General features: G+C 53.0%; 1 protein-coding gene across 2 annotated transcripts; it reads right to left on the reverse strand.

The window, feature by feature from the left end:
* Positions 1–828: 828 nt before the first annotated feature.
* Positions 829–14,111, reverse strand: Tal1 (TAL bHLH transcription factor 1, erythroid differentiation factor). 2 transcript variants are annotated; one of them, XM_063236425.1, is made up of 5 exons: positions 12,145–14,111; positions 8,705–9,136; positions 7,643–7,737; positions 4,314–4,555; positions 829–4,233 (listed from the first exon to the last, which is right to left on the reverse strand). In XM_063236425.1, exons 2-5 carry the CDS (start codon positions 9,133–9,135, stop codon positions 4,126–4,128), a joined length of 876 nt encoding a protein of 291 aa, XP_063092495.1. In that variant the 5' UTR covers position 9,136; positions 12,145–14,111; the 3' UTR covers positions 829–4,125. The 2 variants fall into 2 exon arrangements, with proteins under 2 accessions (XP_063092495.1, XP_063092494.1); XM_063236424.1 differs by having other exon boundaries at positions 829–4,555; positions 12,145–12,294; positions 13,891–14,108.
* Between the last annotated feature and the right edge of the window lie 3,688 nt (positions 14,112–17,799).

Below are 17,799 nucleotides of genomic sequence, written 5' to 3' on the forward strand. Positions count from 1 at the left end.
AGGACAGCCAAGGCCAGAGCCTGGCAGATGAGTGAGCTTCACTGTGAAGGAGCTGAAATCCTCTGTGGGACTCTCAAATTTCCCCTCTTAGCACAGCTTTTTGCATTAATGCTAGTTACTGATTACATCTTCAACCTGTTTACCGGAGTTGTGTTTGTCACTCCTGCTAGAATTTAAGCTCCAACAGAACAGGGATCTTGTTTTGTTCTAAATTGGATGCCCAGCCCCAAGAACAATTTCTGGCCCACAACAAGTTCTCAGTGAATGTTTTTTAAAGGAACCAATGAAGGAAGGGCCCTCAGCTGGACATGCCCACCCTACTGAAGTCTCTGAGTATCGAACAGTCAAATGCAGTGTAGCAGCCTCCCAAGTCTGACAGTCCCTACCACAAACCACTTTTCCATTCCAAAGCCTCTAGGGAAACTTTCCAGGTTCAAAGACTTTAGCCTCCACCCATGAGCCCCAGTCCTGAAGAACCAGGTAATAGAGTTGTAGTCCCTGCTGAGTGACCATTGAACATAAGGCCACTTACATGACACCTTACACTGTCAACCAACCCTGGAAGCAACTTCCCCAGCCATGGGAGCTGAGCTACCACAAGGAGGCTCTGCTGACCACCCCAAACTAAAAACAGGATGCTGAGGAAAGAGACCCTACAGTGAGGCTGGGAAGGAGAAGAAGAATGGAACCCTAAGGGAGAACCTCTCTCTCCCACAGGTTCCCCAGCCCTGACCCCCTGAGGCTCCCACTCAGAGAGGCAGATGCCCGCCACACCTTACTGTCCGGATTCTCAGGCCTACAAGTACAAAGTGCAAACAGAGCCCAGGCCCCTTTGTAAAACTTTTATTTAGAAATCTTCCCCATATAACCTTATATATGTACACACATCATCATCAACACATGGGTTTGTCCGCTGGAGAGTCACACGCCCACAGTGTGTTGGCCTCTGGGCGTACAAAGGTCAAGGTACCCGGAGCAGTTACTCCTCTTCTGCAGAAAAATGCAGAGACCAATGCAACTCATCACATACAGTACAACATTGACGGAAAGTGCTGGGCCCACTCACAGAAACTGTGTGCTATGTACATAGGCAGGGGCAGCCTCGCATCAGGGTTGGTACCACTGAAACCACAAGTGCGACTAGACCCACCCAGGAGGCTGCAACACTGTAGGCTGACTACAGATGCCCTTTGTTTTGTTTTTGGAGAAAGATAAAGGTTGTACCATCTTGTCATTTGCCACTACAAATAAAACAATATGAATTCTTCTTAAAGGTGGAATTCCTTCCACATTCATTGTTGTTCTCCTCAAAACGGCTTTTTACACAATTTCATTTTTGCACAGGTACTGTAAATATTATTCTTGGAAAATTGCCATTTCTTCACAGGCAAGGAGAGGCAAAGGAAGGACCAGAACACGAGAAAACAGAAATTAGGGGTTTCGTTTAGTTCTTTCAAAGACCTGAAGCCTCTTCCTTCCCTGTCTTGACCCTGAGGGAGAAGGTGGATATCTCCCACAGTCTGCCAGTGTTCCTCCACCGCTTGCCATTCTCACCTCTCTCTGCAATGAGACAGAAACTGAGACCATCTGAAGAAGCGAGGATCTAGAAAACGCAGGCAAAAGTAGTTTACAACCTAAACTACCCAGATGCCAACTGCGCAGGGCTGGGAACCTCACCGCAGGATTGGTACAAAGGCAACAGAATTTTTGTTGGTTTTTGGAGGGTTTAAATTCACCCCTCACATGCTAGGCAAGTGCTCTGCTGGGGTAAACTACATCCCCAGCCTGCCAAAGAACTCGGTGTAGTCCTCCTTCACAATGGCTGTCCTAGGAGACACGCCAGGCCAGGGTTTTTAATGAGACTCTGACGCTTAGAAAAATACCTATCACACTGCAGAAAAGGAAACCAAAAGCTGAATTCCTGAGAGAAATGTGTGACCCATTTCATAAAACCCATCATTCACCTGTAACTGCTTTTCACTGCTAGATCAAGCTAATTGACTTAGGAGGCAAACAGCCTTAAAGCCTAGGACCGTTGCTCCGTGTGTTATGCTGTGTTTTGATTTGTTTTAGTTGTTCCATGTTTACCAGGATGAAACTCCTCACAGGATCTCCTAAGCACTGGGAAGGAACCAACTCTCATGTTTTTCGAAGTATCACCTTGGGAGTCTGAAATGAGCTGGAGAGTGAGAGTGCTCCCAGGAAGGGGAAGGAAGCAGCAACCCCTTCCTAGCTTGCATAGGCCTGTACTCCAGGCTCCATCTCAGCAGAGGCACCCCCTGGGCCGAAGCTCAACACATGATGGGCTTCTGCATGACAGGATGGAGCCATCAACTAGTTTTCCTGACCTCAAGAGTCTTCTGGGAGGGGGCCGTAGTAATTTAGATTACAAACTTCTGTGCAGTTTGTTATGTGGGACTAGAATGCATCTCAGGCAGGCCTACCTTTAAAAAAGTCATGTCCCAGGCTGGGCACAGTGGTGCATACCTCTGATTCCAGCTTTTGGGAGGCTGAGACAGGAGGACTGCCATGAGTTTGAGGCTAGCCTGGACTACATCACAAAACTCTGTCTCGAAAAGAAAAGAAAAAAGAAAAAAGAAAGGAAAAGAGGAGAGGAGAAGAGAGGACAGGAAAGAACTGGCAAGCATGAGGTCGTGAGTTCCATCCCCGGTACCTAAAAAAAAAGAAAAGAAAAAGAGAAGAAAGGAAAGAAGGGAAGTGTTCTGTTGTCAGAGTTGACAGAGGAGGCAAGGATACAGTGGTCCTCACTACAAAAAGATTCACTTTACAAAAACTTTCAGCAGTTATTTCTGTAAATGATGAAGAATAAGGATTTGATTTACACACATTTCCTGTACAACTCTCAGAGTGGGCACTGCTATTGAAGTAAACCAGCTGCCCATAACAAACACACTCGATGCCAAAGCTGCACAATCAAAGAGTCCTTAAGGTTCTGGTAAATGAATGTGCATGTTTGGGTCTTAGCGTGGGCCCGGCCTCTGATTGGATTCCCCAGTCACTTCTAGAAGTGGGGCTGTATTCTGGGTCATATCGAAACCTAGAGATTCCACCAGTAATAGAAGTCAAGCAGAGATTCCAACTACAAAAAAAAAAAAAAAAAAACCCATAGAGAAGTTTGTGCTCAATCCAGAAAAAAGACAAGACCTTCATCAGATAGATGTCTTGCAGGAGGGAACTCCCTCCAAGCACCTCAGAGAACACATAGAGCCTCACAAGTGCCCATGAGCATACTGGCATTTGCTCACTGGCGTGAAGTAATTGAAGCCCACATGCCCAAAATATTACTTGCTCAATTTCTCCCTAATATCTTTTCCCTTTCTCTGTCTCCTCCATACAAAGCCCAACAGGGCATGTCCAAGGCTGTACATTCAGTTCCAACAGCCTCAGGACAAGAAGACATGCCTCCGTACACAGAAAGCAGAGCTCCGATCCCCAGAATAAAAAGCAAGGGCTCCTGGGTTTTCTGATCCTCTGGCCCAAATGAGAGTGGTCTGTCCACTGGCCATCTTCTTCAACCAGGCCCTGAAGAAGGCACCTCGAGTCTTGGGAGTCCCCGCAGCAGCTGGCAAGCTGATGGACCAACATGGGTCTGGGTGAAGACAAGGCTCTAGAAATGGCAGCTATCGGGTACCTATATATTTGGACAGAAGCAGCCACTGAAGCCACCCCGGCCAACTCAGGAGGGGCTAAAGGCAAGGCAGAGGCTCCTGGATGCCTCAGGAGACAGCTGACAACCCCAGGTCTTGGCAAAGACGGGGTCCCAAACTTAAGGCCAAAAGCAGACACTTTAGCCTTTTACTTGGGAACTCTTAGGGGCTGCAGGGAGAAGGGAAACCGTGCCATCTTCAGAAAAAGTACCTACCACATTGCTCCATTTTCCTGTTCTCCTACTGAGGCAGGAATCAAAATCTCCTACTGAGCAGGGATATCCAGGCTCAAGGACAGATAGGGCATCCCCAAGTTCAGACTTCAAGGGAAGTTCATCAAGAATCCATTGCCCTCCTTCTCATCCCACCTGCCCTGATGTCCACTATCCCAGTGGCCTAGGGGTCCCCTCCTGGCCGGTCCTGGATGGCACCAACCCATCACCGGGGGCCAGCCCCATCAGAGGCAGGCAGCAGGGCAGGGTGGAGGCTGTGGGCTGTGTGCTTGGGCGCTGGCTCCTCTGTGTAGCTGTCCGGGCTGGCAGCCCCGTCCAGGGAACTGCCACAGCTGGAGTTGGGGGAGAGCATATCCTGCAGGAGGTCATCAGGGGGTGCGCCACCCCCTGTCCCACCCCCTCCAGCCCCTACCACTGGGTCCTTGCCGGGCTTGGCCCGTTGGGTGCCCTCCTCCTCCTGGTCATTAAGCAGCTTGGCCAGGAAGTTGATGTACTTCATAGCCAGGCGAAGGATCTCGTTCTTGCTGAGCTTCTTGTCTGGGGGATGCGTGGGAATCAGCTTGCGCAGTTCGGCAAACGCCCCATTCACATTCTGCTGCCGCCATCGCTCCCGGCTGTTGGTGAAGATTCGCCGCACAACTTTGGTGTGGGGACCTGGAGGTTGGAGGGCACAGGTCAGGAGAATGGTCAGATTCTCCCAGTGACACCCCATCCACTGGGACACTGGGGAGACCTTTCCTTTACTCAGAGGACACCTACTCAGTCTCTAAACCCAGGTCACAAGTCACCTTCTGTCAACTCTCCCCCAGTCACAAGTTACCTTCTGTCAACTACCCCAGTCAAAAGCCATCCACGGCCCTGCTACCCCTTAGTCTCCAGCACTTGGTTGTTGTTGTGTGTGTATATGGCTGCTCTCTGGCTGTGTGGCATCTGAAGTCAGCACCATATGTCATTCACTCAGGCAGTCACTCTTGCCAAGAGGCCTTGCTGTGCTATGCAGAAGACACTCCAGGTGCTCCAGCTATGTCTTTTGAGCAGTACTCCCTAGACAAGCACCCCTGGAGAGCGGCCCTGGGCAGTCTGTGGCTCACTGTTTCCTCAGCCAAAGGGCAAAGTACTAGTAAACTGATTGTTACTACATGGGTCCGACTCCTCCTGCAGATAAAGGATGGAAGACAATGCCTTCCACTTAAACATTCAATAAATGTTAGCTAATATTATCTGTTATCAGTGCTTTACTAAAACCCAGCACTGTGCTAGGCACTAAAGAATAATGATGATTAAAACACAAGGAGTCCCTACCCTCATGGAGCTTACATTTTAATGGGGATGAGAGATGATGAACAAAAAAATCAGGGGACCAAAAAATGGAAAGGAGCTACTACCCTTAGCTAATGCAGCCAGTGAAGTCCTGTCTGATGATGAGACATTTATAAGGTAAAAACTTAAGGGTAAAGCAGCATCAGCCAGGCACAGCGAGGGAAAAGAAGAGTGATCAGTTAGAGTACAGATGTGCAAAGGCCCCAAGGCAGGAACTAGCCAAAGTTAGCCTGTCTGTGAATGCAAGGTGAGAGTAGGCAGGGCCCTCTCCCAATAACTACTGGATCCAGACCTCAGTACATGAAAAGGAAAGGGTTAAGACTGCATTCAAGTCCCACTGCACATCTTAGAGCTAAGGAGACAGCATGGGACACAGGTAGGCCTTCTCTGAGTGGTCAGTCTGGGGCCCAGATCATTTGTGCTGATGCTTGATGTTTTATGGTCCTCCGCCTGGACACTCACACACACCCCAGGTTTTACCAGGCGGTGGGGTGGGGGATCATGCAGCCCCTGCCATGCCTCTGTAACTGTGTTTTCACACCCCACAGTGGACTGTTTGCCAAATCCCAGGCCCAGGCTCGAAAAACACGACACGTGCTGCACAGCTTTGCCCCCAAGACATAATGTGTGGTTCTCAGACCTGCAGGTCCCCAAACAGTGACACAGGGAAGACCAGTCCTGTCCCATGAAAATGCTGATAAGCTTGAGGGCGCTCACCATCAGGGAAGGGACACTAAAACTGCTGTTCCAGGAAGAGCCAGGCAGGCTCTGGGTCCAAGCAGTGTGGCAAGCCAAGGACAGAGTCCAAAGTGTAAATTCACATTAGGAGAATGGACCAGGACTCAGCTGTGGGTTTTTAAGCAAGCCGCTCAATCTCTCTGAGCCCCAATTTTCTCATCTGAGAAAGAAACAATTAATATTGACCTCGAGGGCTTGTATGCATACGAAGTCCATGGTACATGGTAAATGCTAGCTATCACCAAGATATCACTGCTATCACCCACCCACCCCGCACCCGCTGAAAGACTGTCTGAAGCCTGGTAGCAATGTGCTGGGTGCTAAGAGTACAGTTATGAATGAAACATGCAAACCTCCATGGTAAGGCCATCTCAGTCTTCAGTGGAGGGGACGCACTCTCCCCAAAAGCCCGACCTACTATCTTCTTGCATCTTCCTGATGACACAGGAAGGAGAAGGAGAGGGGAGCGCCTACCTCAACCTAGGTCCTAAAACCACTCTACCTCATAAAGAAATTGTAGCCCAGGAAAAAAATGAGCAACAGATATCTATATCAAGCCCTGACTCAGGGCTGGTAACAAGGCTCAGTAGTAAAGTGTTTGCTTAGCAGACTGAGGTCCTGGGTTCAATCCTGGTCCCATCCAAAAAAATAGTCTCGCCTCTGAAGGGTGCATTGCTTCTGCTTCTGTGGGCTCTTGAGTTCAATACTCAAGTATACTTCCTCCCTTTCACCTGCCTGTCTGCCTGCTCTCTGCCTCCTCCTCTTTCTTAGTCTGTCCATCCTCTGATGCCCTCTGTCTCCCTCTGCCTCTGAGTAGGTGTTCAGAATATATATACAGGGTACTTTTATGGGCAATGGCCTTCCTGCACTCCCCCCTGGGCCCTCCCGCTCTCATCTCTGCCTTTCCCCTGGGAAACTCCTGGGCTGCACCCAGCACCCCTGGGGTGTAGAACCCTCTCTAGTCAGCACCACCACAGTTGCTTGGGCTGTCTCATACACAGCCCTTCCCACCAGCTCCCAGCACTCAGCCCAGCTCTCCCCGAGGCCTCAGGGTGCTTCCACAGGAGCCTGCACATGTCTCTCAGCTCTGAAGAGCCTGTTCTGCTCTAGTGCTGATCCTGGCATATCAACTCTGGGAGAAGGGGGGGGGGGGGTTCCCAGATCTCCCATCCTTCCAACCCTTCCCGGAAAGCTCAGGGCCAAAGAATATCCAAATACTATGGTCCCCATGGTAGCCATGCTGAGTCCCCTGTGCAGCAATCAAAGGACTAGAGTAGAATCTATAATGATGGGAAGAACTCCAGATCTCAACACAGAATGAGGAACAGAGGGTCAGAGGGGTCCCCCAATGTAGGACCTAGGAGGAACCCCAGAAGGTGCAATGCCAGACTCTAAAGACAAGAGGGTTGGTTCTGGGAAACCTTATGGTGGCTAGAGTCCATTATTGCCTGTAATAGGGACTAGAGCTGAGTCTACTATGCCATTGTGTGTCCCTCCCTCTCCACATCCCTCTTCCCAGGACTGTGTGACTCTCTTAGCTTCACTTGATTCAGGTTCAGGGTGAAGAGCTTTGGCATTTTAGCTCCAACGTGCTCAGCCCACCATGTGAAACAGTCCTGTCCCTTCGGCAGAGGGCTCTAACCAGTCAGCAGGAGGTGGGAGACAGGTGAGCAGGGGACTCACCATCTGTAATCTCCATCTCGTAGGGAGAGGGTCTCCTCTTCACTCGGTTGTTGGCAGTGAACATAGGGAAGGCATCAGGCTCCCCGAAGAACCCACTGTGAAGGGAGCAGGCAGATCACAGGTCCGTATGAAGGGCAGAGGGAAGAAAGATTCCTCAGGGCCCCTCAGTGCATGTCTTGAATCCCCCACCCAGGAAGGCAACCCTACTCCCTTCACACTTAAACCTGATACAAGGGGAATTCTCTCTCTTTCTCTCTCTCTCTCTCTCTCTCTCTCTCTCTCTCTCTCTCTCTCACACACACACACACACACACACACACACACACACCAGTCAGCCACATTCTTCTCCCCCACAGGCTAGCAAGCAGTCTTCAGTCACCTCTACTGTCAAACAGGTGCTCACAGTGCACAACTCTGGCACCAAGGTCCACACAGGACACTGACTCTTCACCTCCCATGCACACCAGGACTTTCACAGCGCCCTAATATCACCCGCACAGCTTTCTCACTGCCTGTCCCACACACTGTGTGGCCCTCCCCATTCAGCGCTGGAGCCCCAGCCCCAAACACCGGAATCACCAGTGTCCCAGCAGGGAAGCTATGATGGACTGGCACAACTGGGGGTGCTGAAGCCTCATCCCCACCAGGCAGGGACTCAACAGACCCGGGTCTCTGCCTGGTCCGACCCTGTCCACCCTGTCCACCCTTGGCTGCAGCTCCCAGGATAACTCCACATCCCTTCTGGGCAACTGAGCACGTGCACACTCAATCTTGCGCCAAACACACATTCGGGTGACCCCCACCCCCGTCCCGATCTCCCACCAGCCTGCACACTATGCAGCTACTTCCACCCTGCCATATAGACTCCAAGTGCAGTTCTCTCTCACACACACACACACACACACACACACACACACACACACACACACACACGCAGTGCGCACCGCATGGCCCATCAGTCCCTGTACTCTCTTTCCCTCTCTAGCGGCTCCTTCCCCACCCGGGCGCTCCGAGCCCGGGGCTGCGGAGGGGAGCGGGGCCCGGCCCCCGCGGGGCGCTCACCTGCCGAGCGAGGCCAGCGGCTGGCCGAGGCTGTAGAGCAGCGCGCGGCCGGGGCCGGCGGGGGCCGCCAGCGCGGGTGGGCTGAGCTGCACCATGCGGCCGTCACCGGGGAGCTCGGCCGGGGTGGAGGCCGCGGCGGGGACCGGGGCGGGCCCGGGAGGTCTGCACAGCTCGGTGGTGGGCACCCGCAGGCGCGCTTCGGCCGCCGCCGCGTCGCGGCCCTTTAAGTCCCTGGCGGCGGCGCCGCCCCCCGTCCCTGCGCGCGGGCCCAGCTCGAGGACGGGGGGCTCCGCGGGGGCCGCGCGGCTCGTCTCCTTGGCGACGCCGTTTAGCAGCACCAGATGCGGGGGGGCCATGCGGGCCTCGGCCGCGTCCCGGGCCTCGAGCGGGGGGTCACTGCGGGCCGCCTCGCTGGGCGGCCGCTCGGTCATCCTGCGGGCAGACGGACAGACGGGCGGACGCCAGCTCCGACAGCTGCCCCCGGCCCGCTGCGGAGGGCACCGCCGCCCCGAGGGGCGAGCAGCGGCCGGGAAACGCAGCGCCACGTGGACAGCGCCCCCGGCCTCCGGGCCTGAAGGTCGGCTGCCTCCCCGCCGGGGCCGGAGGGGGTCCCCCAGGGCAGGGGAGAGGGCGGGGTGCCTCGGGGACACAGGGACCGGGCGCCGAGAGGACAGAAATAGAGAAAGATGGCAGAAGCATCGGAAGAAAAGGAATAGGGCCAGCGAAAGAAAAACCTAAGAGAATAAAAGGAGGAAGGAAATGCAAAGAGGAGAGAGAAAGTTACCCCGACCCCCTCGGCCACAAGGGAAGAGGAGGGATCAACCCCGGACCGGCTCTTCCCGCCCCCACCCTCCCGCTCCGGCTTTTGGCGGGGAATCTGTCAGAAAGGGGTGGGGTGGGTGGTGTCCGACCGCCTTTCACAGCACGGCGACACCCCGCACACTGTGCCGCGTGGGGACACCCCCCACACATCACGCAGAAAGCTGGTGGAGGTGGAAGCAAGGAGTACGAACTACAGGGACTTGGGTCCACTCAGCCAGGGCTGGCAGAAAATCATCCAGAGGAACCTGCTCCTCCCGCCGCGTACACACAAAATTCACCGGTGCTCAAGACCAACTGCTAAGTACATCCACCTTGTGTTTATTCTGTGCACTGCTGGTTTACTTCTTACAAGGGAGAAGAGAGATTACCAAGGGAAGACGCTGATCCTGGCACTGGCACCTTGACTCTCCAGGCAGGACTCCGAAGTAAGGCTAGGTTTCCAAGAAAGGCCTGGTCCAGGCAGTATGGAATCCAGACTTTCAGAGTGCTTCTGAGGGCATGGGGTCTGGCCTCTCTTCCAAAATCAGAATCCCCAGCACCTCCCCCCCCCACACACACACACACAAACCTTGGTTGATTGAACTCTGACCTCACTTTAATAGTCTCATATTTATAGTGGAGCCCTCCTTCCCCTCACAACCATATTAGATCCCCTGGATTCAACTGGATTAATTCCAGGCCAGGTAGGTTTCCCTACCACCTGGCCTGATCCACATAGAGACACCCTCAAAAAAACACCCAAAAGAGAAAAGTCATGAGACTTACGATTTAGAGTTTGAGGAAGACTATGAGCTGTTTTAATAAAATAAAGCTATGATCAATTCAACAGGCTTCATAAATTATTACTAACAAGGATTCTACTCTCAGAATTCTATAGAGTATTTTAAAGTGGAAGAGATTCACAAAAGTGCAATTAAGCTTGAAGGTAAGTCTATCTAACCAGTTCATCTCAGCCCTCAGGTTCCCATTCTACCACTGCAATGCTCTTGACCAGAGTCCATCTCAGAACCAAGCCTTTCACCCCAGAAGGGAGAACAGGCTCCTCTACCTCCTATAGAACTCAGCTCCACTGCCACCACATGCAGCAGCATGTGAAGAACAGAGATTCAGATACACTGTAATGGGTCCTACAGCCCCCACAGCACCTGGAAATGACAAATTCTTAAAACTGGTGTAACTAAGCTGCAAAAACAGTGGGTCCAGGATGCCTCATTGAAAGCAAGTTTACGATTATAGTGGAGACAAAATGTCTGAATTCACAGAATACCACAAGCAAGACACCCAGGCCACTGGAAAGGAATGGGAAATATACCAGCAATCTTAGTTTCTCTTCAGCTGTTGAAATATACCAGAAATATACCAGGCTTAGATGAAATATAAAAGGGAGGTGCTGGCTCCCCACTTCTCAACCAAGGTTAGGTACCTCAGCCTATGGTTCTGAGTGACAACAAATGTGCACTGCAATCCCAACTTGACTCAGTCTTCACATGACACATTTATACCTTCTGATTAATTCCACACCAGTAGTAGAGGCAGATTCCCAAGGGGCAAACAGAGCACATACTCCTGATGAACTAACCCCAAAATGGCCTCTCCAGATGCCTGTAAATATCCTGACCTCAAGGTTCCTGGTGAGAAATACAGATTGGCCCTGGTGGGCACTATGGCAGATTTCTCCCTTCCCACATGAGGAAAATCCAGCTCACTCTTTTGAGCCTAAGATGGACCTGGCCAGAGGTCCACACCAAAAGGAAGCCACCAGAGTACTCAAAAGCACCTGTGGTTGTCAAGAGACTAAATTGCATCTTTTGATTTCAGTTAAGTTTCCTGAAAGGAAAGGCTGAGTAGTTTTTATCTGCTGTATTTGTTTTAATTGGAGGAGGATGGAGAAGGGGGGAGATTCACGATTGAATGGCCTGAGACTAGAATATTTAGACCATTGTTATTCCTTTGTGCCACAGAGACCCTGCCTCCTGCCCTCAACATTTCCGTTGTCAGTGGGCCTGACCGTTCCAGCGTGTGATTAAGGAGATCAGGGAGTGTGTTCCTGGGGCCAGGTAATTTTAGAGCTGGCCTTGAGTTCCTTTCATCACCCCCGCGCCCCCCTCCCACACACACTTAGGACACCCTGAGGAAGTCCCAAAATTGCACCAAAGCAACCTCCAGTGATCTGTGTACTATCCCTGCGGGGAGTTCCAGCGCGGGTCAGGCCCACCCTAGCAAGAGCTTTGTGCTGGCCCAGATGACCTCGGCCTTCTTCCTGCTGAACTCCAAGCACAGCGTGCACTACCCGGATACAGCTACCACAAAGTTCCCGTCCTTGAGCAACGTAGGCAGATCCCGACCGATGGGAGCGGCCAGGAGGACCAACCGTAGTCCAGCCAGCTGGTTTCACCGGAGGCCGGAAAAAGGAAAGGGCCCTGCAGGAGGCCTTAGGCAGCTAACAGCAGTCCGAGGCCGGATTCCCAACCCCTAGATGGTCCTCTCCTTCCCTACCGTCGGGGAGACAGGGCTCTCCCCTGTCCACAGCCCCACCCCCACCCAAGCTGGGAACCCCAAGGACTTCCTGGACACCCTACCCACCACATCACCACCGTCACCACCCTTCACATACTCACCTCGGGCATAGTTAGAGAGACTGGCCCCTTGGAATAGGACCTCCACTCTTCCGACAGGGAGGGGTGAGATTAAACTGGGGTCTCTGCTCTCCGAGCCCCTCTCGCAGAGAGGCCAGCAGTTAGTCAGGCGGCGGTGTGGTCCTGGACGATCTGCCGCGCCCAAACCGAGTTTCCAGGAAAGATGGGGGTGGAGAGAAAGAGGGAGGGCGAGAGGGAGGGCGAGAGAGAAAAGAGGGTCAATGGCTGGGAATTGCCTCGAGTCCCCCCGCCGACCAGCTCAGTGAGTCGCGGACCACTTTCTGCCCCCACCCTGCAGGTGCTCGGAGACTCAACCTCACCTCGTCTCCGTAAAAATGAACACTACACCTGACCAATCAGAAATAACTTTAGTTCAACAACAACCCCTCCCTACAAGCTGCCCAGAACATTTTTGAACCCTGCAGCTGGGATCAGTGTGGTTCAACGCGGCCGTTTGTTTTCCAAAGACGGACGTGTCTACGCTGTTTTCTCCACAACCTGAGCCAGGCTCCTGCAGCCGCCGCAGCGCCAAAGCCAAAAGGGGCGACCCCAGCCTGAGGCGGAGGGTGGGGGATGAGTCGGGAAGGGCCGGTGCCGTCTCCAGGCCCCGGTCAGTGCGGCAGCACCTCCGGAGTCCCTCCACTCCCTGGTCTGCCCCTCCGGATTCTCATCTACCCACCTCCAACCCAAAGCGAAACCAGAACCCGATTCCAAGGATTGTACTTCCCTGCAGAAATGGAGTGGGGTGGGGGGAAAGGACAGAAAATCTATTCGGGTCCTTTCTTTTCTTCCTATTGACATAAAGAAGGAAAGAAAGAAAATGCAGAGAATAGCGTGAGAGAAAGAAATAAAGAAGAAATCCCTTACCTTTACTACCCGTACAAAACGATTTTCGATTTTTCAGGTTTAAACAGGCAGAATAAATAGGAATGCTAATAATTTGTTGCAGCAATAAACGAGGCAAATGGGAAAGAGGGTAAAAACTGCTTCCAAGGGTGTGCTGGGTTTAGTTGCTTCCCCTCCCTCCGGTGGGTTTTAATTTGTTTTTGCCTAAAACGTCCAGTTTGTGATCATACATCGAAGTCTTGGATTAATTGCGAAGGTTTCCTTCTTTTGGCCGCGGCTTTTGTGGAAATATAAGAACAATTTTCCCTGGGTTTCGATCCGGTGCGGGAGGTTTTTCTTTCTCTCCTAATCCAAAAGGAGGGAGGGAGGAAAGAAGGGGGGAACCCACCCGCGCCCGGGGACGGTGCCGCGCACAGCGGTATTTCAGGCTGACCCTCTCCATTTTCTCCCCTTACTCCAACCCCCGCAACTTAGAAAACAGGGCAGGGGCGGGAGGGGCGAGTCCTGGGCCGCTTTGTTCTCCCACCCAGCAAGCTAAAGGGACTGGCTGCTCCATTTTTGGACGATTATTTTAATTAAAATAGGACGTTCATGATGATGGCTGTGATGGCGATGATATGAACAATCGGCAAAACTAAATCCTTTCTCTCCGGGCGGGAGAGCGTGACCCCTTCCCTGCAGGGATCCCCGACTCTGCTGCAGTCACCTGCACCACGGGCGGCGTCTGGCCCGCCGGGATGCGGCTCCCGACGAGGGGCTGGGGAATGGTCCCCGGAGGCGCTCTCCAGCCCTGCACCTTAGTGGCTCAAGGCTCGGGAAACGCGTCCATTGTCCTTACCGGCCTCTCCCACCGCCCCCCGCGGCCGCGCCGGCGAAACTGACCAGAAATGGGCGAAGCCGAAGTGCTGCGCGGACCGCAGACCCGGCTCACGGCCGGCCGGAAGGCGCGCGCTGCGGGCGCTGCTCACCGCGAGCTCTGCAGCGCCTCCGCTCTCCAGCGCACCCCGCAAAGGCCGAGGCGCAGCCTGGCCCCGAACACAGCGGCCGCCGGCGGGGCTCCGACCGCCCATCCAAGCCCACACCGGCTCCCGAATACATCATACTTTGGAATAAAATGTGAAACCCCGCTCCCCGCCCCCACGCCGACGCCCCCACTAGCGCCTCAATCTCTCGCTCGCCACCCCCACTCCCGCCCCCAGCGATTTGCAAATGCACCTCTAAAGGACACAAGCACACTGGCACACAACTCGGGGTGGACGGGACCACACAGGAGGGCCGCGCACGAGCACAACGCAGCCCCGCTCCACACGCAGACATGGTCGGCAGACCCTCGCTGTCCGGCACACAACGAAAGTGGCCAGCGCAGTCGCCCACGGACACACAGCTCGGCACGGCCAGGCTCACACGCGCCGCCAGAACAACGCCACCGTCCACGCACGGTCAGAGCCCAGCGCGGAACCCGGCTCCTGTTGAAAAAAGAGACAAGCAGGATGACACACATCGACTAAAACGCAGCAGGGCCTCGCGGGGTCCAAAGCTACACACCCAAACGGTGCAGGCACCAGCACACTCGGACACGCAACCAATCGCCAAAAAACATCACACTGGGGCAGCCGCCTTGCCCACGGCTCACACACGCGCTCTCACAATCGCACCGCGTGCACACAACCACCAAGAAGAAATGAGAACCAACCACCGCCTCGCGCATTTCTGTATATTGCGTAAGGAAAAAGGGGAAGGAAGGAAGAGAGTCTCCGAGGCAGGAGGGGCCGCGGCGCCGAGCGCAGGCGGAGGTGTCTGTGCAAAACGCCCCCATCGAAGGAGCCCGGAGCCGAGCCAGGCGCCCCCGGGTGCGGGGAGAAGGAGACACGGGCGCGGCATTTGGTGGAGGCGGCGGACCGCTTCTCCTCTACGAAAAGGACGAATGCTCACGTTTTTCCGCAGGGGGTGCGCGGGTGGCCGTGTGGAGGCCGCTGCCTGCGGGGTGCACAGCCGGATCCCCCCCGCGCCCGCGCCCCGCGCCGGCCCCCCGCGCGCTCATCCAGCTCACGTCCCGGCCTCGTTAGCATGGGCCGGGGCGCTCTGGGGCCGCGTGCGCCGCGGAGATAAGGCACCGCCGCGGGTCCGCCCGCCCCCGATAAGCGCCTCGGCCATTACGGGCCAAATGATTCATTTTAATTTGGCAATTTCACCGGAGGGAGTGGAGACTGGTCGTGCGGCGCAGGGACCGGCTCAGAAATGGGCCACGGAAAGAACCGCGCGTTGTCCACGGTCCGGCGTGGCAACCCCATGTCTGATCCCCAAGCTTGCCTAGAATCCCCGCACCCCGCAACCTCCCGCATTCCTTCTGCCTTAGAGATACTGTTCTTCCGGGACTGTGACCCCGACACTCGGACTGATCCTCTGAAGATCACCCTAACGCCCAAATCGTCATTTACCAGCCCTTCATTCATTTTTTTCTTCGGTGTCCCCCACACTTAGATTTCAACGGGGAGTTTCCCCTATCTCAGAACCACCCTCCACTCCCAGTTCCTCGCTGAGTTTTCACTCTTCAACCCTGGGCCCTTTCTGCTGTAAAATAGGGCCAGTATCTCAACCCCAAAGGGCTCTGTGGGGACTAAGCTGATTCCAATAGATGTAAATGTCACTTTGCTTGGTTTCTGGCTGAGCCCAAAGCCCAAGAACACCACTGCATCCTCCTTCCCATAATACTTTAAATTTTGCTAATGAATCACTGTTCGGAGCACTCTACAAAAGCTATTTTACTTTTAAAATAATCCTGAGAAGTTGGTGTCAGAAAAAAAATTTTCAATTTACTGTGGCTCAGGGTGTAAAATCAGCAGTTACATTTCTAGTGAGTGTTTGGAGCCTGGAAGGAAATAGGACTGAGCAGCCTTCTTCCCAGCTCAGCAAACAAGTGGCCACCAGAGCCCAGACTGGGAGGAGGGCACTGGGCTCAGCCTTTCAGGGACCAGGATTTGTGTTGGGCAGAAATCTGAGTCCACACTGGTCCCCATTCTTGTGACTGGGGATCAACCCTGGAGAGTAGCTGAGTTTTTTCTTCGGTGGTAGAGTGGAAAGAATACAGGCTCCCATTGCACATAGCTCTGAGCCTCAGTTTCCTCATTTATAAAACTGGTAATTTCTACCTTACAGAGTTTCAAGGATAAATAAAATAACCTTTAAGAAAAGGTGTGTGTGTGGGGGGGGTGATAATGTTTAGAACCTCACTCAGTAATGGTCCAGAAGAACATCATATGCATCTGGATGGGAGACCTGGTTATCACTGTGGAGAAGGAAATTAATTTAAGAACAGAGAAGGGAGGCTGCCAAACTCACAGTGATCCATCAGAGATGCCAGAACCCATGCTCCACCATCAAGCATCCATTCCAGGATTCTAATGTTTCCCGGCTGCTTTGCCCCTTTAGTATTTCAGGTCTGGGCTCCTTTGAGAGTCTGAGAATAGGGTCAGCAACATAAGCACCTGCCTGACAAGTGCAAGGTCCTAAGTTTGATTCCTGATACCAAATAAATAAAGAAATAGATAGATAGATAGATAGATAGATAGATAGATAGATAGATAGAGTCTGAGAATGGAGGGACATCCCTAGTCTGATCAGAGTGAGATCCAGGTAAGGTCTGAGCCAGATGGTGGCCTTGGTTGGTCTTCTGGCTCCTCCTAGGTGATCAGGATGAGTTGCTGGGAAGGTACAGTAATTCAGGGCAGCCTGGCCCTCAGTTACTGTTGTGTTCTCTGATGACAGTCAGCCTGTCATGTGGATGCAGGCAACTTTCACAGAGTCCCACAGTACAAGAGCCACCTGGGTCCTAAAAACAAAGTCTAATTTCCCCACTCCTGCCCACAAAGCCCTTTCCTTTCATGGCTATATCACTTAATAGAAAGAGTAAGAGGCTGTGACTTGTGGGCTGTGGGATTCTTGAGCAAGTCTCTTTCATGCAAAAAGTAGCTCCCCTTCACTAGGTAGACAATCCAACTGGGGGCTGCTTTCCTGGGAAAGTGAGGCCTTTATAGCAGATGGGCTATAAATGCATAAAAGAAACAGAATAGGGACCGGTATAGATGGATCAAGCTTGTGGGCAATTAAGGATTTTTTGAAACAATTTTGTTTATTTGCTTTTAAGGGCACAATGTCCTGTATGGGATCAGATTTGTTCTTCTAGAAGACGTTGGTTGCAGTGTGGAGTAGAAGTGTGTGGATGTGGGATCAGGTTTGGGGTGGAGGATCAGAGTGAGGACAGGATGGAGATGGCATGTATCTAGGATACAAGGTTGGCTATGTAGGCCATCTTGGGCTCCATAGTGAATTCAAGACCAGCCTAAACTGCAAAGCCAGACCCTATCTCGGGAAATCCAAACAAATTAATGAGTAAAGCGGTTTGTAAGAATTAGGTTTGTGGGTAGGAGGAACCCAGAGAAACTCTTGGGTTTCTGACTATCATGGCTGGATCTGGAGGTCAAGAGTGGGGATTACAGTTCGTGTGTGTGTGTGTGTGTGTGTGTGTGTGTGTGTGTGTGTGTTTTAAGTGCTGAGAACTGAATCCAGGGCCTTTCTTACCTTCTCTACCACTTAGCAACCCCACCCCCAACACACACACACACACACACACACACACACACACAACATTTGGTTTAGAATTCCTTGAACTTAGATTCCTTTGAGGCGCCTGCCCCATTGTTGTCTTTGGCCTGCAGTGACCCTGCCCTATGCTTCTGAGGGCTGTGGCAAGGAGTGGGGACCTGGGGAAAGGCTTTGGTCAGGCCCATGAGA

Source organism: Cavia porcellus, unplaced genomic scaffold (genome assembly GCF_034190915.1).
Source record: "Cavia porcellus strain 051 isolate PalLab524CR breed Dunkin Hartley unplaced genomic scaffold, mCavPor4.1 scaffold_25, whole genome shotgun sequence".
Classification (NCBI taxonomy): domain Eukaryota; kingdom Metazoa; phylum Chordata; class Mammalia; order Rodentia; family Caviidae; genus Cavia; species Cavia porcellus.

What these genes read in the sequence shown, in the direction of transcription:
- Tal1 (XM_063236424.1), bottom strand. Translation starts at nt 9,135, where the DNA reads ATGACCGAGCGGCCGCCCAGCGAGGCGGCCCGCAGTGACCCCCCGCTC. An exon ending in CCGCTGGCCTCGCTCGGCAG is followed by an intron (nt 7,738 to 8,704) that starts GTGAGCGCCCCG and finishes CTCCCTTCACAG; the next exon opens with TGGGTTCTTCGGGGAGCCTG. An exon ending in CGAGATGGAGATTACAGATG is followed by an intron (nt 4,556 to 7,642) that starts GTGAGTCCCCTG and finishes TCCAACCTCCAG; the next exon opens with GTCCCCACACCAAAGTTGTG.